The following is a 24,845-nucleotide window of genomic DNA, read 5'->3' on the forward strand; positions in this document are numbered from 1 at the left end:
TTTGAGTGCAGTTTCAAATTTTGGCGTTTTTAAATGTGCAGAATAAAATTGCCCTCCCATTTGGGAGGCTACCACAGCTGATGTTTTCTGCCTGTCTACTTTAGCCATTTAGCGCAGGGTAAACCTAACTTCATAATCTTTTGACTAGCATTTCAAAAATTGTTATCTATGGATATTTAATATCTTTTTTGCCCTTATGATGAAATACTCATATTTGTGATAATTTTATGTTGATACAAAATATTTAACCCTGCCATAAACCTAGAAAAATAGAACATTCACCAATGCTAGTCACATTGTTCAAATTATGTTCCTGTGGGGAAGTAAAATTAGGGGCATGTTAATGAAAATGGGTTTGGTACCATTTGTACATAGGAAACAGCAATAACGAATTCTTCAAAGGAAAAAGTCATTCTATAGTTGAGTTTAGAATTAAACTATATGTCATCTGGCCATAATTCTGGCCAGATTTTAAACTCTTCTATAATATTGCATATGTTTATAATAGCAAAACTGATCTTCATTTAAAATCAGTAAGAGGCATTTATTGAACACCTATAGTATGATGTGTTTTCTACAAAGCACTAGTTGGAGGTTACAGAGCAAGTACACCGCTCCGTCTAAAGGAACTGGGTTTCTAGTTTTAGAAATAGAATACACAAAATATCTGAAGGACCCATTTAAAAAAGCAGGATATTAACAAGTGCACATTACTATGATTGAGGGCTAGCCTTTACATTCTGAAATGCCATATAATAAAGCAGTTGTGTAAGGGTGTCCCATGAAAAACTTTCTGAAGACATTGTGTTGAGCATGCAGAATAAATTGGTGAGATGGAATTCTCAAGGCATAGTTAGAAATTGTCTAAAATAGTAAATTATATGGAAATCTGACTTGTAAGTATTTAGTATATTTTCACTGTGGGAAATAAAGAACAACATTTTAATCTAGTTTTGATGTTTGGAGAATGGATTCCATGAGTTATCTCAAATCATGTACCAGTGAGGGAGCCAAGAACACAATTCAGATTGCTGATCCCAGTGTTCGAAATTCATTCTTCCAATGTACACTTTTTGAATACCTGCTATGTGTAGGTTATGGGAGGACCAGGGTGGGATGGGGGGAAGGGAAGGAACATGCCTCTATCCTCAAAGAGTTCACATTTCCTTATTCAAAGTCTCTTTTGTAAGTAGATGATGTCTGCCTGCCCATAAATTCAACCTTTGCTTATTTATAGAGCCCGATGTAGCTTCAAGTGATGCCACAAATATTGAATGTAGCATCCAACAAGACGGAGATAGCTATGTAATTAATGGCAAGAAATGGTGGAGCAGTGGTGAGTATTCAGATCCATCCTTTGTGCCAGGTGCTGTGCTAGAATAATGTGATACATAGTTATTAGTCTTGTGATCATAGTTCCTTAAATTCTGCCTTTAAAAGCATATTGAAATTTAGAAATATTTGCTAAAAAGAAAAGTAATTTTAAAATAACATATCTTGATTAGGTGATATTTAAGAGCAGAAAACATGTCTTTTTTTCAGTTTTACAATTCACAATTTTTTAAGGTTTATGAGAGAAAATTCATATCCGCGCACACTATTTGTGATCATGGTAATTTCTATCAAAATTAAATTTTAATAGGGATATATTAAATGAAATATAACTTATAAATAATTGTATTTAAAGAGATAAGATGTACATGTTATTAGAAATCATTTATTGTGTCACGTTTCTTCATTGCTTAAAAATACAAGTGCTTAAGCAAAAGAATAAGAATCTATACATGAGAAAATGTATTCTTAACCCTCGGTAATAGACTCACATAAATGGATGAGCCCTTTAGGAAGTCATAAAATTGGAACCTGGATAAAAATGATTATCTAAAGATTTCTTCTAGAGTATACATGTAAATCTAATAAGATAACCAAGTTATTATTAAAGAAAGTTGACATCATGGAAGCAAATTATGTGTTCAGAAATCTAGCAGGGATAAAACGAAAAAGAAAAAGAAAAAAAAATTTACCACGGATGTATTAAAAGGGCCATTAATGCTTTTTATGTATTTTTTTATTGTTAAATTGTTATTCTGTCTGGGGTCTTACGAAATCACAAACTACGAAATGGGAAAAAAGGATTAAATTTTGCTGTATAGTTATTCAAGTACTGAAATTATGCAGTGAAGTCATTCTTATATTAAAATTTAGATCATTTAAAATAATTATAAATGCTCCTTTATATAAGCCTCTGTATTAATCTGTTTCAGATGGCCTAATTTATAGCATAGTGTTTTTATTATTAATATCTGTTAATACTATTTTCCTATATTGTTAATGTTAAGTTCATGTTTTGTGCACTTGTGATTTCATTTCCTCTTCTTCCTGGCTGCTACATTCTCCCATCCTCCCCCACCTTTTGATTGTTATAAGTTGGCACCACAGTGTTTAACATTTAAGTTTCAGAATAAAGCAGATGTTTTCTCTGGGGAGAAGCATCATTCATGTGAATCGAAGCAAGAGACAGTTTTACATTTAAATGCTAAAAGTACTGGTTGGCTCTGTAGGATCTTCTGAGTCAAAAGGAATCTCGTCCACGTTTTGTCTTTGTCTTCTCCAGGACCCATATTTCTTGGCAACTTTCATGATGTAGTTTTTAAACGATGCTCCCATAAAAACATACAGGACTGGGTTGAGGCAGCTGTGAAAGAGTGCGATGCTCTCTGTGATTTGGATGGCAACATCCATGCGTTTGCTCATGTCACAGTCAGTGATCAGGGAGTAGATGATGTCTATGACTTGGCAGAACCTGACAATGTTATAAGGCAGCTGAGTGACAATGAAAACTATAACCACCGTGAGCAGAACTTTGAGGGGTCGAGATTTTTTAATGTTGGGCATCCTGATGAGTGTCCTTGCTGTGACAAAGTAGCATACTCCCATAATAAGAAAGGGTATTACAAATCCAATGCAGATTTCCAACATTTGAATTGATGCTTTCACTGATGTTCCTAGGTGATATGGAAAGATGGGAATGCACCTAGCCTTGTGATTTACTGTATAAAAAACCAGCTGTGGTATACTCAGCAAGATGGCAACCATCCAGACAAAGAAACAGATAAGCCAGCATGGTTTCCCCACTCCTGATTGACTTGGGGCTTTCGTTACTGCCCAATATCTGTCTATGCTGATACAAGCCAGAAACTGCATTCCAGAGACGAAATTGACAGTGTACAAGGCTGAAGTGACTTTGCACATGATTCTCCCTAAAACCCACCCATGAACTGCATTAACTGCCCAAAAAGGCAGAGTAAATAGAAGGAGTAAATCTGCCACTGCCAAATTCAGGATGTACACATCTGTTTTGGTTCTCTGTTTCTTGTAATAGGCATAAATCGCCACTACTATGGAATTGCCTGCAATTCCAATGATGAAAGCTATTGTGAAGAAGGCAGGCAGGAAGACTTTTGCAAATTTTCTGACTTCTTCTTTTATACAGATCACTTCATACTGACTATAGTCATGAGTGCCATTCACTTCATTTTCCTCATAATAGTAATCTGTTGACTGGTTGTGTTCCAAAGCCATGGCTCCAATCTAAATGTCAAAAGGAATACAGAATATTCATTTTAATATTAAAAGGAAACAATTTTTGATCTAGCATGTATTTGTTCTTTTACTCAAGAATAGATTATTGGGGCGCCTGGGTGGCTCTATCAGTTAGCATCCGGCTCTTGATTTCGGCTCAAGTTATGATCTCACAGGCACAGGAGTCAGGCTCCATGCTGATTGTGGAAACTGCTTGCGATTCTCTCTGTCCCTCCCCACTTATGCATACACACATAAATACACTCAAAATAAATATGCATACACTCAAAAATAAATAAATATTAAAAACAACAACAAAAACTAGAGAATAGATTGTTTCCATAACATAGGTGAGACTGAATCTGCCACTCTTTGAAATTTGAAACCTTTTAATGGAAACCACTTAGGAATATATCCCTAAGGTTATTTTTTCATCCTTTGGTTTTACAAGTCTGTGTGTAAGAGCTAGGATTTAAACATGAAAGATAAAATTAATACCCTGAGGAATTTTCTTAGTCATTAAACCCTAAATGAAAGTAATGACTTTTATGTAAAAATAGTTGGGTTTTTTTTTTTAAGGTTTTACCTTTTTTAAGTAATCTCTACACCCAATATGGGGCTTGAACCCACAACCCCAAGATCAAGAGTCACATCCTCTACCAACTGAGCCAGTCAGGTACCCACAAAATAGTTTTTAACATATGAAAAATTAGATTTCAGCAAAAGGAATAACAATGTTATTATTTTTTACATATACAACTTTGTGATTCTTATGCAGTATATTGTCAGTAAATTAAATTGTTCATCTAAAATAAAATTATTTTCAGGGCGCCAGGTGGCTCAGTCAGTTGAGTGTCCGACTTCGGCTCAGGTCATGATCTCACCATTCATGGGTTTGAGCCCCACCTTGGGCTCTGAGCTGTCAGCACAGAGCTGCTTCGGAGTCTGCTTTGGATTCTGTGTCTCCCTCTCTCTCTGCCCCTCCCCCACTCACACTTTGTGTCTGTGTGTGTCTCTCTCAAAAATAAATAAACATTAAAAAAGACAGAACATTGTTCAAAAAATTAAACATCAAAAAAATAAAATATTTTTCTGGGGCACCTGGCTGGCTCAGTCAGTTAAGCATCCAACTCTTGATTTCAGCTCAGGTTATGATACTACAGTTCGTGAGTTCGAGCCGTGTCAGGCTGTGCACTGACAGGCAGAGTCTGCTTGGGATTCTCTCTCTCTACCCCCCTTTTTCTCGACTCCTCCCCTGCTTATGTGCACACACATTTTCTCTGAATAATAAATTAAAAAAATTTTTTTTCTTACTGCCACCAGAGCTCTATCTCTAAAATGTCAATCTGTCACTCTTCTGCTTAGCTCTCCCCTAAAAGACACATTTCTTCACCTGAAAGATAGAATCCAAGCTCCTTAGCATTATGCCCAAGAGTCCCTCCCTAATGTGGTCCTACCCATGGTTCCTGCTACATTTCTCTACTATATGCCTTACGCTGTAGACAGTAATAGTACTCATTTGAAGCACTTTGCTGGCATACACCATGCTGCAGCACATATCTTCATCATTACTCATTCTGTTCCTTTATCTAATAGACTCTTTCCTGCTCTTCCCTTAAAGGGCCACTTCCTCCTCAGTTAACCTGGATCTCACCTTGCCAGAAGACTTTCCTGATCCAATAGCTATATCTACATACATACCTACATTCACTCTTAGAGAATGGACCCCATCCTATGGAAAAGATGGGTTTCCTAGACTACCTTTTCCCTCTGTGCTTAAGTTCCCTAAGAGTGTGACTTATTGGGTTTATGTTTCTAATTAATACCTTGGAGAGTGCCTGGCACACACTAGGTGCTCAGTATATATTTGTTAAACTAAAGGTTTTACCAGCAGAGGTATAAAGCTATTACTCTAGAATGGATAGATGATGTGCCAGGAATCTTCTTGTCTCATCACTAGTTATTTTACTATATTGGTTATTAACACCCTATAGAAGTAAGATAAGCTTGCACAGAATTCACAAGTTTTTAAAAGTATATAAAAATTACTTTCGGTGTTTTTATTTTAGTGCTGAGTTTCGTTTTGCTCCTTCCTTACCCGTTCTGTTTCCCTTTGATTGCTTTTGCAGTTGGAAGAATCTCTAACATTCTTATGGAATCATTAATGAAACTACTATTTTTAAAACAGTGTGCCAACTTGTAGGGGCGCCTGGGTGGTTCAGTCGGTTGGGCGTCCGACTTCAGCTCAGGTCACGATCTCACGTTCCCTGAGTTCAAGCCCCGCGTCGGGCTCTGGGCTGATGGCTCAGAGCCTGGAGCCTGCTTCTGGTTCTGTGTCTCCCTCTCTCTCTGCCCCTCCCCCGTTCGTGCTCTGTCTCTCTCTGTCTCAAAAATAAATAAACATTAAAAAAAAAAAAATTAAAACAGTGTGCCAACTTGTACATTTTCAAAAGAGTGTTCTTATTCTTACTAACCCTTTTTGGATAGTAAAGCAAAGAAGGCCCCCCAAGGAAATATGCCACATAGAAGAACTTTTTTCGTTATGTAAAAACCAGGTGCTAACAATCTAAAATGACTATTTTTATCCTTAAGGTTATTTGAAAAGTTACAATCTGGAAGACCATTCTGATCATCATTTTCTTATGTGTTAATTATTAACACAGTATGCACTTTGTTCTTTCTCATTCATCACAAATCTTGAACCTGGTGATAAGGAATAACATGCCCAAATAATACAAGACATTAAGGAAATATTTTTTAAATAAGAATCTTATTAAAAATATGAGTAAGTAAAACAAGGACTGGAAATTATTTGCAGACATGATCCTTCAGCAGATATATAGGAATACATTTTAGATGTCTTTATAATTATTACCAGAACAACAAAAAAGATAGCATTTATAAAACAAAGTAGAATAAAAAGGTAGAGCAAAACTTATTTTCTCATTAACAAAGCTGTATAGGCAAGTAATGGTATTAAAATAATACCAGAAATAAAATATTTTCATCCTGCTATTTTCAGATTTAAGTTTTAAGATTAAAGTGTATAGCTGCTTTTAAATAGCTCTTTTTTGCACATATAAACGTTTAGACTTTTATGCATCAAGACTCCCTCTACATAGGTAAATATACAAAGTCTTTGGGCTTTAAAAAACAATCTTATCCAAGTTAGAATGAGAAAAAGAAAAAACCAACCTGTTTCAGTGGGCAGAGAGGAGCAGTCTTGAGTGAAGACTAAAATCAAATGACCTCTTTAACTCAAGCTACTTTTGTTTTCGTTTTACACCCCGCCTTTGTCTTGCATCCAAGAGGGCTTTCCTGAAATTTAACCTTGTGAGCACTTGATCTTTTACTTTTTGTATAACCATCCTGGAAGTCAAATCCAGGTTCTTAAGTGTCCTAAGATACAAACTTGAAAGAATTCCATCTTGTTTCGAAAACTACATAACTTTCAGAGTTTCCACTTAGATGAAGGGAACAAGAATGTGTCTGCAGCTGAGGAACCAATCACCAAACTGAAAGAATTCACCCTGAGAGTCAAGGCAGCTAATGAGCGCTCATAGGTAGCATCTAGAGAAATAACTTGTAAAAGTTATTTTGTCTAGAAAAGAAAAATGACTTTACCTCAGAAAGTTATCTTTTTGAAGACTGAATTATTGCAGACTAAATTCTGAGTAACAACTAGGCATTTATAGAACTTAATATTTTTATGCCACATCATTTAATATTTTACTTAAACTATTAAAGTACTCTTAGCTTTGCTATATTTCTTCTTTGTCCTTGACGCCAGAGTTAAGTCTTTCCCCATGACTTTAAATTCTCTTGCCTTCTTGTAACCTTCTTCTTCAAAGACCAGCATACAAACCTTCAAAATCCTTTTGTCTGGGGACATTGTTTTTCCCACGCTAACAAACAAATGAAAATTAGAGAAGAAATGCATGCAGATTAAGCCCTTGGGGGTCTATTTGAGCTTGACTTTCCTTACATTTGCATTAATAATTCCCTTTATTTCCTTTCTCCTCCAAGACTAGGTAGGCTCAGTCTCCACCTGCAGAAATCCTTTTAGAGGAATGTCAATTTTTCTGCAAGCAGTTGATCAAAGTCTCCTGTTAATTCACAGAAAAGAGGCTCTAAGTCACTGGGCCTTCATCTTCCTTCATCTTCCCACAGTATAAGTCTGAGAGTACTGCCAGTTTCTCCTTGTAATCCACCACTCTTGTAGAAAGTCATTTGCATGCAGCTAAACCAGCTCGGGGATGCGCGCACGCGCGCGCGCACACACACACGCACACACACGCACACAGTGCCTGGATTTGTGGTGTTTGTCATTTTCCAATGTGTAAATACTCCCACCCTGGCCAACTTTAAGGTATCAATGTGAAGTCACTGAAGGCAAGGTTGCTAAGAGGGGAGCATTAATTAATAAGCTCTCCTGAGCAGGCTCTAGCACAAGAGGCATCTCTTCTTACCACGACTGATCATTAGTCTCTTGCTGACAGACACTGCACTTAATGTTATCCTGCCTGTCTAGACTATCTGGTTTTTCTCCTCCTCTTACCTCTTGTTGTTTTTTTGTTTTGTTTTTGTACAAATATAAGTATGTATTTAAAATGAGAGATGTGGGGCACCTGGGTGGCTCATTTGTGTAAGCATCTAACCTCGGCTCAGATCAGGATCTTGCAGTTCATGAGTTTGAGCTCAGAATCGGCTCTCTGCTGTTTGCACAGAGCCTGCTTCAGATCCTCTGTCCCCTTCTCTCTGCCCCTCCCCTGCTTGTGCTCTCTCTCAAAAATAAACGTTAAAAAAATATTTTTTGATGAGAAATATATCACAACAAGCTATAAAACTTAAGAGGCCAACAAACACCAAAACTTAAAGAAAAATCCTCAAGAAAATATTTTAGGGCTCCTGGATGGTTCAGTTGGTTAAGTGTCCGACTTCAGCTCAGATTTGATCTCACAGTTCCTGAGTTCCAGTCCTGTGTTGGGCTCTCTGCTGTTCTCATAGACTGCTTTAGATCCTCTGTCTCCCTCTCTCTCTCTCTGCCCATCCCCTGCATGTTCTCTCTCTCTCTCTCTCTCTCTCCAATAAAATAAGCATTAAAAAAAGAAAATGTATTAATAAACTGCCTGACACATCTCAATAGTACTATTTTTCCAGAATTTTTCAGCTACACATCCTTTTCCTCCAACTTTAGATATAGTTGACAATTAAAAATTGTTTAAGGTGTACAAGTTGATAATTTGATACATGTATACATTGTAAAATATTCACCCCAATCAAAGAAATTAACATTGTCCATCACCTCACATGGTTACTTTTTTGGGGGTGATGGGTAAAAAACTTAAGATCTCCCTCTTAGCAGATTTCAAGTATACAATATAATATTGTTAACTATAGTTACATGATTGTACCTTGGATGTCCAGAATTGACTTATCTTGCATAACTGAAACTTTTTGCCCCTTGAACCGCATCTTCCCATATGCTCCTAGTTGCATACCCTTTGGTCACTTCTTCAATTTTGTAATTTTGTCATCTGTTTTCCATGAGAATAGAAATATACTTCACAGGCAGGTGAACTTGCTGTTTGTGTTACTACTGCAGGTTTTTGCCCTCATGAACATAAACATTCATATCCATTCTATTTCGTGTGATTTCTTCCAAAAATGTATCGTGCATTTTGTTTTTTATTTTTTAAATTTTTTCCAGTAAAGTTAACATAGTGTTATATTAGTTTCAGGTGTACAGTATAGTGATTCATCAATTCCACACATCACCTGGTGCTTATAACAATTGCAATCCTTAATCCCCATCACCTATTTGACCCAACCCTCCCATCTCCGCTCTAGTAACCATCACTTTGTTCTCTATAATTAAGATTCTGTTTCTTTCTTTTTTTTTTTTTTATTCTCAACTTAGTTAACATACAGTGTAGTCTTGGCTTTAGGAGTAGAATCCAATGATTCATCACTTACGTATAACACCCAGTGCTCATCCCAACAAGTGCCCTCCTTAATGCCCATCACCCATTTTTCTCACCCCTTTACTCCCATCACCTCTCAGTTCTCTGTATTTAAGAATCTCTTATGATTTGCCTCCTTCTCTGTTTTTATCTTATTTTTCCTTCTCTTCCCCTACGATCATCTGTTAAGTTTTTCAAATTCCACACATGAGTGAAATCATATGATACCTATCTTTCTCTGACGTATTTCACTCAGCGTAATACCCTCCAGTTCCATCCATGTTGTTGCAAATGGCAAGATTTCATTCTTTTTAATCACTGAGTAGTATTCCTTTGTAAGTATATACCACATCTTCTTAATTCATCAGTTGATGGACATTTGGGCACTTTCCATAATTTGGCTGTTGTTGATAGCACTGCTATAAACATTGGGGTTCATGTGCCCCTTCAAATCAGTACTCATGTATCTAATTCCTGTTGGATAAATTCCTAGTAGTGCAATTGCTGGGTTATAGGGTAATTATACTTTTATTTTTTATTTGTTTATTTTTTTAATGTTTATTTTTGAGAGAGAGGGAGAGACAGAGCATGAGTGGGGAAGGGCAGAGAAAGAGGGAGACACAGAATTCTAAGCAGGCTCCATGCTCTGAGCTGTTAGCACAGAGCCCAATGCAGGGCTCGAACCCACAAACCACGAGATCATGACCCGAGCCAAAATCAGTCACTTAACCTATTGAGCCACCCAGGTGCCCCAGGGTAATTCTGTTTTTAATTTTTTGAGAAACCTCCATACTGTTTTCCAGAGTGGCTGCACCAGTTTGCATTCCCACAAACATAAGATTCCGTTTCTTGATTTGCCTCTCCCTCTCTTTTTTTTTCTCTTTGCTCATTTTTTAAATTATTATATTATTTTCAAAAATTGTTTTATGTTTATTCATTTTTGAAAGAGAGAGACAGAGCACAAGCAGGGGTGGGGCAGAGAGAAAGGGGGACACAGAATCTGAAGCAGGCTCCAGGCTCTGAGCTGTCAGCACAGAGCCTGACACAGGGCTTGAACTCACGAACCGCGAGATCATGACCTGAGCCGAAGTCAGACACTCAACAACTGAGCCACCCAGGTGCCCCATATTATTATTATTTAAAGTTTATTTATTTGAGAGAGTGAGTGTATGAGCCAGAGAGGGGTAGAGAGAGATGGAGACAGAATCCCAAGCAGGCTCCACATTGTCAGTACAGAACCCCACATGGGGTTCAAACTCACAAACTATGAGATCATGACCTGAGCCAAGATCAAGAGTTGGATGCTTAACCAACTGAGCCACCCAGATGCCCCTCATTTGTTTCATTTCTTAAATGCCACATTTGAGTGAAATCATATGGTATTTGTCTTTTTCCAAGTGATTTATTTCACTTACTATTATACTCTCTAGCTCCATCCACGTTGTTGCAAATGGCAAGCTTTCATTCTTTTTTATGGCTGAATAATATTCCACTGTATACATATATAGGACTTCTTTATCCATTCATCAATCAGTGGACACTTGGGCTGCTTTCATATCTTGGCTATTATAAATAATGCCGCTATATTGGGGCGCCTGGGTGGCTCAGTCGGTTGAGCGTCCGACTTCGGCTCAGGTCATGATCTCACAGTCTGTGAGTTCAAGCCCCGCATTGGGCTCTGTACTGATGGCTCAGAGCCTGGAGCCTGCTTCCAATTCTGTGTGTGTGTGTCTCTCTCTCTGCCCCTTCCCTGCTCATGCTCTATCTCTCTCTGTCTCAAAAATAAATAAAAACATTAAGAAAAAAAATTAAAAAAAAATAATGCCGCTATAAACACATAGGTACATGTATCCCTTTGAATTAGTGATTTTGTATTCTTTGGGTAAATAACCAGAAGTGCAGTTGCTGGACTGTATGATAGTTCTATTTTTAACTTTTTGAGAACATCCGTACTATTTTCCATAGCAACTCCGTCAGTTTGCATTCCCATCAACAGTGCAAGAGGGTTCCTTTTTCTTCACATCCTCACCAGCACCTGTTGTTTTTTGTGGTGTTTTTAGTCATTGACAGGTATGAGGTGATATCTCATTGTAGTTTTCATTTGCTTTTCCCTGATGGTAAGTGATGACAAACATTTTTTCATGTGTCTGTTGGCCATCAGTATGTCTACTTTGAAGAAATTTCTGTTCAAGTTTTCTGCCCGTTTTTAACTGGATTATTTGTTTTTTGGGTGTGAGGTTTCTTGTTTTGTTTTTTAAGTAGGCTCTGTACCCAGCACACAGCCCAATGTGGAGTTTGAACTCACGACACTAAGACCAAGACCTTAGCTGAGATCAAGAGTTGGATCCTCAACCAACTGAGCCACCCAGGTGCCTGGGTGTTAAGTTTTATTAATTTTTTATAGATTTTGGATATTAACCCTTTATCAGATATGTCATTTACAAATATCTTCTCCCGTTCTATAGGTTGCCTTTTAGTTTTGTTGATTGTTTCCTTCACTGTGTAAAAGCCTTTTAGTTTGAGGTAGTCCCAATAGTTCATATTTGCTTTTTGTTTTCCTTGCCTCAGAAGACATCTAGAAAGAAGTTGGTATGGCCAAAGTCAAAGAAGTTACTCCCTGTGTTCTCTTCTAGGATTTTGATAGTTTCAGGTCTCACATTTTAGGTCTTTCATCCATTGTGAATTTCTTTTTGTGTATGGTATAAGAAAGTAGTCCAGTTTCATTCTTCTGCATAAAGCTGTCAAGCTTTCCCAACACCATTTGTTGAAGAGACTGTCTTTTTTCCATTGGATATTCTTCCTGCTTTGTTGAAGATTAGTTGACCATATAGTTGTGGGTCCATTTTGGGGTTTTCTAGTCTGTTCCATTGATCTATGTGTCTGTTTTTGTGCCAGTACCGTACTGTCTTGATGACTACAGCTTTGTAATATAGCTTGAAATCTGGAATTGTGATGCCTCTAGCTTTTTCTTTTCAAGATTGCTTTGGCTATTCAGGGTCTTTTGTAGTTCTGTACAAATTTTAGGATTGTTTTTTCGAGTTCTGTGAAAAATGCTGGTGGTATTTTGATAGGGATTGCATTGAATGTGTAGATTGCTTTGTGTAGTATAGACATTTTAACAATATTTGTTCTTCAATCCATGCGCATGCAATATTTTTCCATTTCTTTGTGTCCTCTTCAATTTCTCTCATAAGTATTCTATAGTTTTCAGAGTACAGATCTTTTACCTCTTTGGTTAGGTTTATTCCTAGGTATCTTATTATTTTTGGTGCAATTGTAATTGCACCAAATTGTTTTCTTAATTTCTCTTTCTGCTACTTCATCATTAGTGTATAGAAATGCAACAGACTTCTGCATATCAGTTTTGTATCCTGCAACTTTACTGAATTAATTTATCAGTTTTGGTGGATGCTGTAAGGGTTTTCTGTGTGTAGTATCATGTCATCTGCAAATAGTGAAAGTTTTACTTCTTCCTTACCGATTTGGATGCCTTTTATTTCTTTTTGTTGTCTGATTGCTATGGCTAGCACTTCCAGTAATATGCTGAATAAAAGTGATAAGGATGGACATCCTTGTCTTTTTCCTGACCTTAGGGGGAAAGCTCTAGGTTTTTCCACATTGAGTATAATGTTTGCTGTGGAATTTTTATATATGACCTTTATTATGTTGAAATATGTTCCCTCTAAACCTACTTTGTTTGAATGTATGTTGTACTTTTGTCAAATGCTTTTCCTGCATCTATTGAAATGATCATATGGTTTTTATCCTTTCTCTTATTGATGTGATGTATCACAATTTTTTGTGAATATTTAACCACCCTTGCATCCTGGGAATAAATCCCACTTGATTATGGTGAATGATTTTTTTTAACCTGTTGTTGAATTTGGTTTGCTAGTATTTTCTTGAGGATTTTTGCATCTATATTTATCAGAGATACTGACCTGTAGTTCTCTTTTTTTTTTTTTTTTTTTTTTTGTGGTATCTTTATTTGGCTTTGGTTTCAGGGTGATATTGGCCTCATAAAATGAATTTGGAAGTTTTCCTTCTTCTTTTTTTTGGAATAGTTTGTGTAGAATAGGTATTAACTCTTCTTTAACCGTTTGGAAGAATTTGCCTCTGAAGCCATCTGGTATTGGGCTTTGTTTGGCTGATTCAGTCTCCTTGCTGGTAATCAGTCTGTTCAAGTTTTCTGTTTCTTCCTGCCTCAGTTTTGGTTGGTTATATGTTTCTAAGAATTTGTCCATTTCTTCTAGGTTGTCCAATTTGTTTGCATATAATTTTTCATAATATTCTCTTATAGTTGTTTGTATTTCTGTGATGTTTCTTGTTATTTCTCCTCTTCCATTTGTGATTTTGAGAACTTTTTCTTTTCTTTTTTTTAATATTTTTAATGTTTATTTATCTTTGAGACAGAGACAGAGCACGAGCAGGGGAGGGACAGAGAGAGAGAGGGAGACACAGAATCCAAAGCAGGCTCCAGGCTCTGAGCTGTCAGTATAGGGCCCAATGCAGGGCCCAAACTCATGGACCATGAAATCATGACCTGAGCCAAAGTCGGATGTTTAACCGACTGAGCCACCCAGGCGCCCCATCTTTTCTTTCTTTTTTTAATGAGTCTAGTAGACCTTTATCAATTTTGTTGATCTTTTGAAAGAATTAGCTCCTGGTTTCATTCATCTGTTCTATTTTTTAGTTTCTATGTCATATATTTCTGCTCTAATATTTATTATTTCCTTCCTTTTGCTGGTTTTAGGTTTTGTTTGTTCTTTTTCTAGCTCCTCTAGGTGTTAAGGTTAGGTTGTTCACTTGAGATTTTTCTTGCTTCTTCAGGTAGGCCTATATTGCTATTAATTTACCTCTTTTTGCTGCATCCCAAAGGTTTTGTACTCTTGAGTTTTCATTTTTCTTCGTTTCAGTGTCCTTTTTGATTTCTTCTTTGATTTATTGGCTGCCACATTAATTGTTTAGTAGCATGTTATTTAACCTCCTTGTATTTGTGGTCTTTCTAGATTTTTCTTGGGGTTGACTTTTAGTTTCATAGTGTTGTGGTCCAGAAAGATGCATGGTATGACTATGATGTTTTTTAATTTGTTCAGGTTTGTTTTGTGGCCTAAATGTTATCTGTTCTGGAGAATGTTCACGTACACTTGAAAATAATGTGTATTCTGCTGTTTAAGGATGGAATGTCCATCTGGTCCAGTGTGTCATTCAGAGCCACTGCTTCCTTGTTTATTTTCTGTTCGGATGATCTGTCCATTGATGTAAGTCAGGTGTTACAATCCCCTACTGTTACTGTATTACTGTCAATTAGTTCCTTTGTGTTATTAACACTTTTATCTATTTGGGTGTTCCATGTTGGGAGCATATATATTTACAATTGTTGTATATTCTTGTTGGATTGTCCACTTTAGTATTGTTCTTCTTCGTATACTTTGTATACTTTAGTATACTGTCCCTCTTTACCTCTTTTTACAGACTTTGTTTTAAACTCTATTTTGTCTCATATAAGTATTGCTACTCTAGCTTTCTTTTGACCTCCATTTGCATGATAAATGTTTCTCTAGCCCCTCACTTTCAATGTGCAGTTATCTTTACATCTGAAACAAGTCTCTTCTAGACAGCACATAAATGGGTCTTGTTTCTTTATCCACTCTGTTACCCTATGTCTTTTTTTTTTTTTTTTTTTTTTTTTTTTTTAATTTATTTTTGGGACAGAGAGAGACATAGCATGAACGGGGGAGGGGCAGAGAGAGAGGGAGACACAGAATCGGAAACAGGCTCCAGGCTCCGAGCCATCAGCCCAGAGCCTGACGCGGGGCTCGAACTCACGGACCGTGAGATCGTGACCTGGCTGAAGTCGGACGCTTAACCGACTGCGCCACCCAGGCGCCCCTACCCTATGTCTTTTTATTGGAGTGTTTAGTCCATTTACATTCAAATAATTATTGATATATATTATTGCTATTTTGTTACTTGTTTTGTGGTTGAACTTTTTCTCTGATCTTCTCTTTCCCTCATGGTTTGTTGGTTTTCTTTAGTGATATACTTGGATTGCTTACACTATATATTTTTTTGTGTATCTATTACTGTTTTTTGAATTGTGGTTACCATTTGGTTTATATATAACATCTTCTGCATATAGAAGTCTATATTAAGCTGATGGTCACTTAATTTGAATTCATTCTTTATTCCTCTCCCTTCCATGTTTCAGATATTTGGTATCATATTTTAAATCCTTTTATTTTGTGTTTCTCTTGAGTTATTTTTAGACATATATATATATATTTTTTTTCTTTTTCTTTCGTGCTTCCTATTTTTTAACTCTTGCTTATGGTTTTTGTTTTCCACTCAGAGTTCCCCTTAACACTTCTTATAGGACTGGTTTAGTGGTCATGAATTCTTTTAACTTTTGTTTGTCTGGGAAACTACCTCTCCTTCTATTCTGAATGGTAGCCTTGCTGGATAGAGTATTCTTGGCTGCAGATTTTTCCCTTTCAACATTTTGACTACATCATGCCACTTCCTTTTGGCCTGCAAAGTTTCTGCTAAAAAATCAACTGATAGCCTATTAAGGTTTCCTTTTTATGTAACTCTCTTGTTTTCTCTTTATCACTATTTTTTTTTCTTTTTTCTTTTCTTCTTTTTTGCCATTTTAATTACTGTGTCTTGGTGTGGACCTCCTTGGGTTGAATTTGTTGGGGATTCCTGTGCCTCTTGAATCTAGATCTGTGTTTCCCTTCCCAGATTTGGGAAGTTTTTAGCTAATACATTTTCTGCCCTCCTTTCTCTCCTTTCTACTTCTGGGATCCCTATATTGTGAATGTTATTATGCTCGATGGTGTCAATGAGTTCCCCTAAGTATATTCTCATTATGCAGTATTTGCTTGTTTCTCACCTGTTCAGCTTGATTGCTTTCCATGACTCTACCCTGCAGGTCACTGATACATTCCTCTCCTTCCTGTAGCCTACTATTTACTTCACCTATTGTATTTTTAATTTCATTTTTTGAGTTTTTCATCTCTGATATGTTAGTTTTTATCTCTTGGTCAAGGGTGTCACTGATGTCATCTGCCCTTTTCTGAAGTCCAGTGAATATCTTCATGATCATTACTTTATTTATTTATTTTTATTTTTTTATTTTTTTTTGGAGAGAGAGAGAGGGTACAAGTGAGCAAGGGGCAGAGAGAGAGAGAGTCCCAGGAGGAGCAGAGAGGGAGAGAAGCAGGGCTCACCCAAAGCAGGGCTCATACTCATCTGAAGTGGGGCTCAAGCTCACCCAATGTGGGACTCAAACTCATGAACTGTGAGATCATGACCTGAGCCAAAGTCAGGTGCTTAATGACTGAGCCACCCAGGCACCCTGTGATCATGATTTTAAATTGTTTATATCATTACTTATTTATGTTTCACTTAGATCTCCTGCTGTTATCCTGTTCTTTCATTTAGGACATATTTGTCTGTCTCCTCATTTTGTGAACCTCTCTGTATCTGCTTCTGTGTGTGAGGAAAGTCAGCTATTTGGCTGTGAAAGTAGTGGCTTTATGAAGAAAAGGTCCTATAGTTCCCTGCAGTGCAGTGGCCCCTGTTCACAAGAACCTGGCACTTCCAGGGAGTCTCCTGTGTGTGTAGCTTGCATTCTGCTACTGTGTCCAAGTTGTTTTTCCTTTCAGTCATGACTCTCTGCCTGTTGTGGGCTGTGCTTGCTCTCTGTGATGTTAGTGAGACCTAGGAAGGCTCGTTCTGAGGGGGCATATTGCAGAAGGGCTTGGGGCAGGACATTGGTGTTAGCAAAATTTGTGCTAAGCCACTAATCCTAGGCTGGATCCTCTGAAATGTGGAGGCATTAACAAAACTTGCACTGAGCCCAGGGCTGAAGACAACAGGCTTGGGGTGTGCAAGTCTTTAGGAGAACTTGTCTGTGGGGTGCACTGCTAGCAGGTTAGGTAGCAGGTGTCTGTGGCTCTGTGTTTATGCTGGGGGATGGGAGAGGAAAATGGCGCTTACTAGTTCTTTTGTACCCAGAGAAATCCCCCAGTACACTCTGAATCAGTATAAACAGATCTTCCTCCCATTATGTAAACTGTCACTTCTATGTTGCCTCTCTGTGGGCTGTTGTCTCTTTAAGGGTGGAGGCCCAGCTATCACTCCCATCCCTGATTGCTCAGTGCTGACTTAGCTGATTTTTAAAGCTCCAGGCTCCAGGCTCCAGGCTCCAGGTCCCACTGGTTATACAAACTCATGGAATGCAGCCCCTCTGGTTTTCAAGGCCAGACGTTTTAGGATTTGTTTTTCCCCTTGTGGGCTCCCTGATGCTTTCCCCTCTTTGCACCCACAGCTCCCTCCTTCCTTCAGGCACCTCACAACCACCTTTTCTATTCTTCCTAACCTCTTTGATGTGGCTTATTTTCTGTATTTAGTTGTCAGTTTGTTCTGCCAGTCTTCAAATAGCTGTCTGGTCTATGCACTTGGATGTGATTCATATCTAGTTTTAGACATGGGATGAGGGGCCTCCTACTCTGCCATCTTTCCAAACCTCCTCTCTTACTTCTTGTTCTTGATCTAAATACATAGGAGCAGGAAGAAGTGAACAAGCAACACTCCCCTAAATTCTCAGACTGGCCTACAAAATCCCACAAGGTCTGTCTCCATCCCTCATCGCTTTTCTGTCCTATTTCCTACTACTTTCTCCTTTGCTTATTTGGTCGGCCACACCAACTTCCTTGCTGTTTTGGAATGTACCAGGCACATTCCTTCTTGGGGCTTTTGTACTGACTCTTCTGTCTGCCTGGAATGTGCTTCCTCTTAATATTTGCAAGGCTCACTCCCTCATCTCTCAAGGCTTTGTCCAATCACCACCTCCTCACTGAGGCAGTCCCTAATTACTCTATTTAAAATACCCCTCACCTGCCTATATTCCAATCTACCTTAAACATAGCACTTATCTTCTGCTAATGAACTATATCATTTTGTTTTATGTTTACTATTATCTCTCATCCTGTATTAGAATATAAGCTTCCTCAGAGCAGGGACTTTTATTTGCTTTGTTCATTGATACATCCCAAGTGCCTAGGATAGTGCCTGGCACATAGTAGGTACTCAGGGATATTTTGAATTAATAAATCTTTCCCTTCTGATTCTTATCCCATTTTACTTTACCTTGATGCTATACTTCTTTAATGACTCATTTATAACTGCAGCCTGCATAATTAACAATTATATAATCTCTTCAGTCCATCTGTAGGTACACTACTAGGGGCACCTGGGTGGCTCAGTCGGTTGAACATCCGACTCCGGCTCAGGTCATGATCTCGCAGTCTGTGGGTTCAAGCCCCGCGTCGGGCTCTGTGCTGACAGCTCAGAGCCTGGAGCCTGCTTCAGATTGTGTGTCTCCCTCTCTCTCTGCCCCTCCCCCACTCATGCTCTGTCTCTCTCTCTGTCAAAAATAAGTAAACATTAAAAAAAAAAGTTTGTAGATCCACTACTATACAATACTGACTTGTGGGCCTTTGCTTGTGCTATTACTCCTATCTAGACTACTCCTCCCACTCCCTAACTTTAGCTCCCTAACTCCTATTTAGGATCACATTCAGGTCTGACCTTACCATTACTTAATTCAGGAAGCCTTCCTTTAACCCTCCCAGATTAGATGTATGTACTCTTTACTCCTAGAGTACTCTCTCACTCTGTTGTTAGTATTTAGTAAAATCTTTTATCTTCCATAACAATCACATATCCTGCTATATCCTCAACATTTAGTTGGGTGCCTTAGTTATGGTACCAGTTTACTGAGTAATAATTAAATACATGAATGAATGAATGAATGAATGAATGAATGAATCAGTTTCACTTATCCTCCACAGACTTACAAGTTTACCAGTGGAGCTAGAATTTTGGATCCAAATCTTTAATCTTAGACTATTTTCACTTTATCATACTCTCTCTTACACATTTTTGTGATTCCGTTATGTCATCTATTATAGAATCTTGGTACTTTTATAAAGATATTTAAAAGTATCTATCCTGGGGCACCTGAGTGGCTCAGTCGGTTAAGCGTCCAACTTTGGCTCAGGTCATGATCTCACGGCTCGTGAGTTCAAGCCCCGCGTTGGGCTCTGTGCTGACGGCTCAGAGCCTGGTGCCTGTTTCAGATTCTGTGTCTCCCTCTCTCTCTCTGACCCTCCCCTGTTCATGCTCTGTCTCTCTCTGTCTCAAAAGTAAATAAACGTTAAAAAAATGTAAAAATAAATAAATAAATAAATAAATAAATAAATAATCAATCTATCCTTTTCCTTTGTTTTACACCCCCAATAATCACATGTTTTCTTATAAATAGGATTCCCTTCTTGTAAATTAGTTATAATACTATAATCTTTACATCTTTCTAATTTGGACAACATGTTTTGCTAACTCACACACATATCCATGCCCTGGGGCATAAAGGATCTCAGAATCAAGCCTCTTCTGGTAGTATATACCATATGAAATATGGTGGGACTAGTTTGTTGCCTGTCCTTTTCCTATATTTTCCTCCTCCCCAGACAGACTAGAAGAGATAGTGTTGATGGGGAAGACTTGACAAAATATGAAGGGCAATCATGTAGCTTGGAGATTAGGGAAAAGTATCACTTACCATAAGCAAATTTTCAAAGTGCTTACTTGATGTTCTTTTAGTGCCCCCCCCCCCCGCTTTTGTACTTGTCTCCTACTTCTCATTTCCCTAAGAACAGAGTCTTCATGATTCCAACTGGCTGCTCGCCATAAATTGTCTCTCACCCTTCCTGCCTTAACATAGCAATGTCCCTTGTTCCTGAAGAATCTTTCTTACCACACCCATTTATCAGCCTTCCTCTTGTAGCGGTGTTTACTACAGATATTTGTAATAGATGTTTGGAAAGCAATCTGACTAAACTAAATATTGTATTATCACTGAAAATATCATGGATATTGAGATATCTATTGAACATTTAGATAATCTCCTGACTTCTCTTTAAGTTCATATTGTATATGAGTTTTTTACTTAGCATTTTTGCTGAAGCATTTTTATGTTATTCCAAATTCACTGTGTTGTTTTCATAACTAAATAATATTTTGTTGTGTGGATCAAAATTTGCCTTTCCATTCAGCTATTATATGACTTACAGAAGATTTCTAGTGTTTTGCTATTACAAATGATGTTACAAAAAGCATCTTTGTAGATAATGTGGGAAACTAAATTTAATCGGAGAAGTGAAGAATGATTAACCATGTATAATTGTCTCTTTCTTACACAAAAGATAGCATTCTTGCTATTCTAACCAAAGGATAATCAGAGAGTTCTTTCAGATAAGTGCATAGAAAGGTTCCTTATTCTTTTTTGGGAGGGTTCCATTATATGGACACAGCACAGCATATTTCAATAGTCTCCTATTGATGGATATTGGTTTATGTCCCAATTCTTTGCAAATACAAACAGTACTACTGCAGTGAATAATCTCGTGCATCTGTCTTTTCATTCAGGAACAGTTATATCTGTAGGACAAATCCCAGAAGTTGGATTGATGGAACAAAGAGTAATTGAATCTGTAATTTTCATGGATATTGCCAAATTGTAATGCCTAGGGATATTACCTTGTACACCCATCAAAAATGCATGTGTCTATTTCCACAGAACTTTGCCAGTAAAATGTGTTGTTTGACTACCATTTTGCTTTCTAATGACTTGTAACAGATTCGGTACTCTTCCCATCTTCTTGCCAGCCATGTGTGAAATATTTTCTCCCAGTTGTTTTATTTTGCTTTTTAACTTTGTTTTTTAATGTGCAATAGTTTTATATAAACAAATCAATTGATCTTTTTATTTCATTTGTCATTTTTAAGTTTTAAAATTTCTTTCCCATCCATCAATTTCATAAATATTAAATTATTTTTTCTTACAGTTTTTTATGGCTTGATTATTTAAATGTTTAAAATTTTTCAGGACACCTGGGGGGCTCAGTCAGTTAAGCATTTGACTTTGGCTCAGGTCATGATCTCAAGGTTCCAGAGTTCAAGCCCCACAGCCGGCTCTGTGCTGGTAGTTCAGAGCCTGGAGCCTGCTTCATATTCTGTGTCTTCCTCTCTCCCTGCCCCTCCCCTGCTCACACTCTGTCTGTCTGTCTGTCTGTCTGTCTCTCTCTCTCTCTCTCAAAAATAAGTAAACACTAAAAAAAATTTAAGAATTTTCGACTCTGATATATTTGAAATTGATTTTGATCCAGCCATATTCTGTAATGATGACAGCAGTAGTGCAGCATTTGACAATAATTGCATAATTACTACGTATAAACCTTTCTAGTGGTGGAATAAGTGAATTTCAAAGGGTGTTTCCCCCATTAAAAATAACACACACTCCACGAGAACACATTAAATTGGGTTTTTTTTTTCTTAAATGTGGTTGTATGATCAACATTTTTTTTTTAACAAATGGAAATTTCATTGTAAAATGGCATTGAACTCGTAACAGTTTTTATTCCAATTTGAATTAAAGCTAAGTGTTAGTATTAAAGCTAAGACCAACTGAAGTTTAAGTATTTCACCTCAGAAATTCAATGTTGGTAGAAGAAATAGCTTTGAGACTCTGTGGACTGCTCACTGTGCTTCATGCAATATATTATTTACATCATTTTCTTTATTGTTACCACATCCATACCTAATGGCCGTGTTTTTTCTCCGCCTGCCACCTTTTTTTGTGTTAGAGACTGATTTTGTTTGATAAACCATATGGTTTGTAAACGCCTAAAAAATAAAACTCACCAGCAAATTTCAGAGAGATGTCATTTTCAGCCTGACTTAATCCTGGCACTTGAACGATCTTGAAATACCACAGAGTCTGAATTAAAAACAACATTATTTTATCTGTGCCATCTGTTTTCATTCATGAAGGGCTGTGACACAACAGATATTTTTCAATGTTTTCTGGCCTATTCAGATTTCCTCTAATATATTTCATTTACGACATTTGGTATCCTGTTCATTAAAATAAGAAAAGAGCAAAAGCTCTTTTTAGAAGAAGGTTATGTTTCAGCTGTTGCACCTGCCAAATTCTGCATGTAGCTGAGTTGAGATGATATATTTGTGAGGGGTTTTTCCCAGTTTCTGAAACATCAAGGTTAAATTAAAATATCTCAAAATTTACAAACTATGCATTCACCCTTATTTCCTCTACTTAATGACCCCAAAAGAAAAGCCAGTTTAGGAGTTTTATTTTTTTTTTTATTTTTTTTTTTTAATTTATTTTTGGGACAGAGAGAGACAGAGCATGAACGGGGGAGGGGCAGAGAGAGAGAGGGAGACACAGAATCGGAAACAGGCTCCAGGCTCTGAGCCATCAGCCCAGAGCCCGACGCGGGGCTCGAACTCACGGACCGCGAGATCGTGACCTGGCTGAAGTCGGACGCTTAACCGACTGCGCCACCCAGGCGCCCCAGGAGTTTTATTTTTTATAATCTGAATTGTTTTCCATATTAGATTGAGCAGAAGCAAAGAATTATTTGCCTTGTTTCTTGAGTTTCTTCAAAATTTACCTGATGTCTGCAATCTATTAAGCACGTATATAAAGCTATGGCAACAATTTTTCATGATAGAGCAAGGCAAGAAATGCTATTGGGAAATATTAGAGAAAGATATATTCTGAATATTAGAAAAAGACCCTGGCTTTCATCTAGGCTTGAGGGAATTGTAGAAAAGATTTTGCTTTTGAAGGATTCAGCTTGTGGTCATCTAAGGTTGGATAAAAGATTTATCCAAGATGTCCTTGATTACTAGGATAGGCAGTAGAGAAAGAAAAGATCTCTAATGAAAATGAACCCCAGATTGTGCCATTGTGTTCTAATCTGATTTTCTGAAGTACGTCCACATGGAAATCATATGTGCTAAATGAAGCAAGTGGCCTGACCCTTTCAGGCTGTGGGCTGCAAGGCTTCCTACAACTAAAACTTCAAAAACTCAAAGTAGAAAAAATACTTGAAAAATGAAAAGTGGGCCTCTCTGGAAAAAAAATTTTTCTCTAATTTCCAACTAAGAATCAAAGCACAATTGCATATTATTGCACAGCCAAGACCACTCAAGTGTAAAAAAATTCCCCAGTCCACTATTTTCAGAGAAGAAATTTCAGTTAAGATCCACAATACACTATGGGTGTGTGTGTGTGTGTGTGTGTGTGTGTGTGTGTGTGTGTGTGTATAGTATCATCCTAATGTTTTTCAGATTCTCTCAGATTCTCAGATTAGTGGAATTCATTTTTTATCTATTAGCACCTATAAAAATCAGAAGGACACACTCTTATAGAACAGTGATGCACAGTTTGGAAATTCAAACATGATTAAATAAGTGAGTTAAGTGGACTCACCATCAAAGGTATAACATCTGAGATTTTTTTAACTTAATTTTGAAATATGTGAATGGGGAGATCTTTTCTCATTAAAATTTGGCAGATGCCAGTTGAAAGAAACATCCTTCTTTTAAAGAGCCCTGTGAGAATTGATTGAAAAGGAAATTCCATTAAATATGAAAGAACCCAAATTGTTTTAAAACAATTATATTTTAGGGGCACCTGGGTGGCTTAGTCGGTTAAGCAACTAACTCCTGATTTTGGCTCAGGTCATGATCTCACAGTTCCTGAGATCAAGGCCCACACTGGGCTCTGTAACACAGCACCTGAAAGCCTGCTTGGAATTCTCTCTCTCTGCCCCTCCCCCACTTGTGCTCATGCATGAGCTTTCTCTCTCTCTCAAAATAAATAAATAAACTTTAAAAATTCTTTTAAAACTGTAATAAAACAATTATATTTTAACCTTAAATATATTTTACTTTACATGTATGGTTCACAATACAGAGTAGAGGGGATTAGAATTTTAAACTTTTGGTTCTTTGTACTGTAACTCCCTGCCCTTTCCTAATTAGATATTTATTTTATTGTTTTACATTTCTGATTACTTTTTAAGCCTTGAAATGACTTCTAAATCTCTCCTCTACATCCTCATCTGACAGAATCTCTTCAAGCTCTGTTTTATAACATAAGAATATGAGTACTCTTACTGCTATCTCTACCTTTTATCCCTCCCTTCCATATTGTACCCTGTGTCAGCCACAGCGTCTATTTTTACATTGTCAAGATTACTAAATTTATGTTCCTTCTTGCAATATCATGATTGACCACAGGATGACTATAAACATTGAAAACCAACAAAAGCACTTGCCTTATAGGACTATGTAAATAGAAGTTTTCTTTCTTTCTTTCTTTCTTTCTTTCTTTCTTTCTTTCTTTCTTTCTTTCTTTCTTTC

At 37.3% G+C, this 24,845-nt stretch overlaps 2 protein-coding genes across 3 annotated transcripts in view; one reads left to right on the plus strand and one right to left on the minus strand.

Moving 5' to 3' along the window:
* ACAD11 (acyl-CoA dehydrogenase family member 11) overlaps positions 1–24,845 on the plus strand; it is a 92,562-nt gene that overhangs the window by 44,641 nt on the left and 23,076 nt on the right. For both annotated transcript variants that reach the window (XM_049629815.1, XM_049629816.1), the window contains exon 13: positions 1,238–1,336. In XM_049629815.1, the coding sequence (XP_049485772.1) occupies positions 1,238–1,336 (99 nt within the window). The remainder of the gene's footprint in view (positions 1–1,237; positions 1,337–24,845) is intronic.
* On the minus strand, positions 2,089–7,141 carry ACKR4 (atypical chemokine receptor 4). Its single transcript, XM_049629831.1, has 2 exons — positions 6,778–7,141; positions 2,089–3,591 (listed from the first exon to the last, which is right to left on the minus strand). The coding sequence occupies exon 2, from the start codon at positions 3,580–3,582 to the stop codon at positions 2,530–2,532; it is 1,053 nt and encodes a 350-aa protein (XP_049485788.1). The 5' UTR covers positions 3,583–3,591; positions 6,778–7,141; the 3' UTR covers positions 2,089–2,529.

The sequence above is a fragment of the Panthera uncia genome, chromosome C2 (genome assembly GCF_023721935.1).
Source record: "Panthera uncia isolate 11264 chromosome C2, Puncia_PCG_1.0, whole genome shotgun sequence".
In the NCBI taxonomy this organism is placed as follows: Eukaryota; Metazoa; Chordata; class Mammalia; order Carnivora; family Felidae; genus Panthera; species Panthera uncia.

Excerpts from the sequence above, each read along its gene's own strand:
- ACKR4 (XM_049629831.1), bottom strand. The coding sequence starts at position 3,582 with ATGGCTTTGGAACACAACCAGTCAACAGATTACTATTATGAGGAAAAT.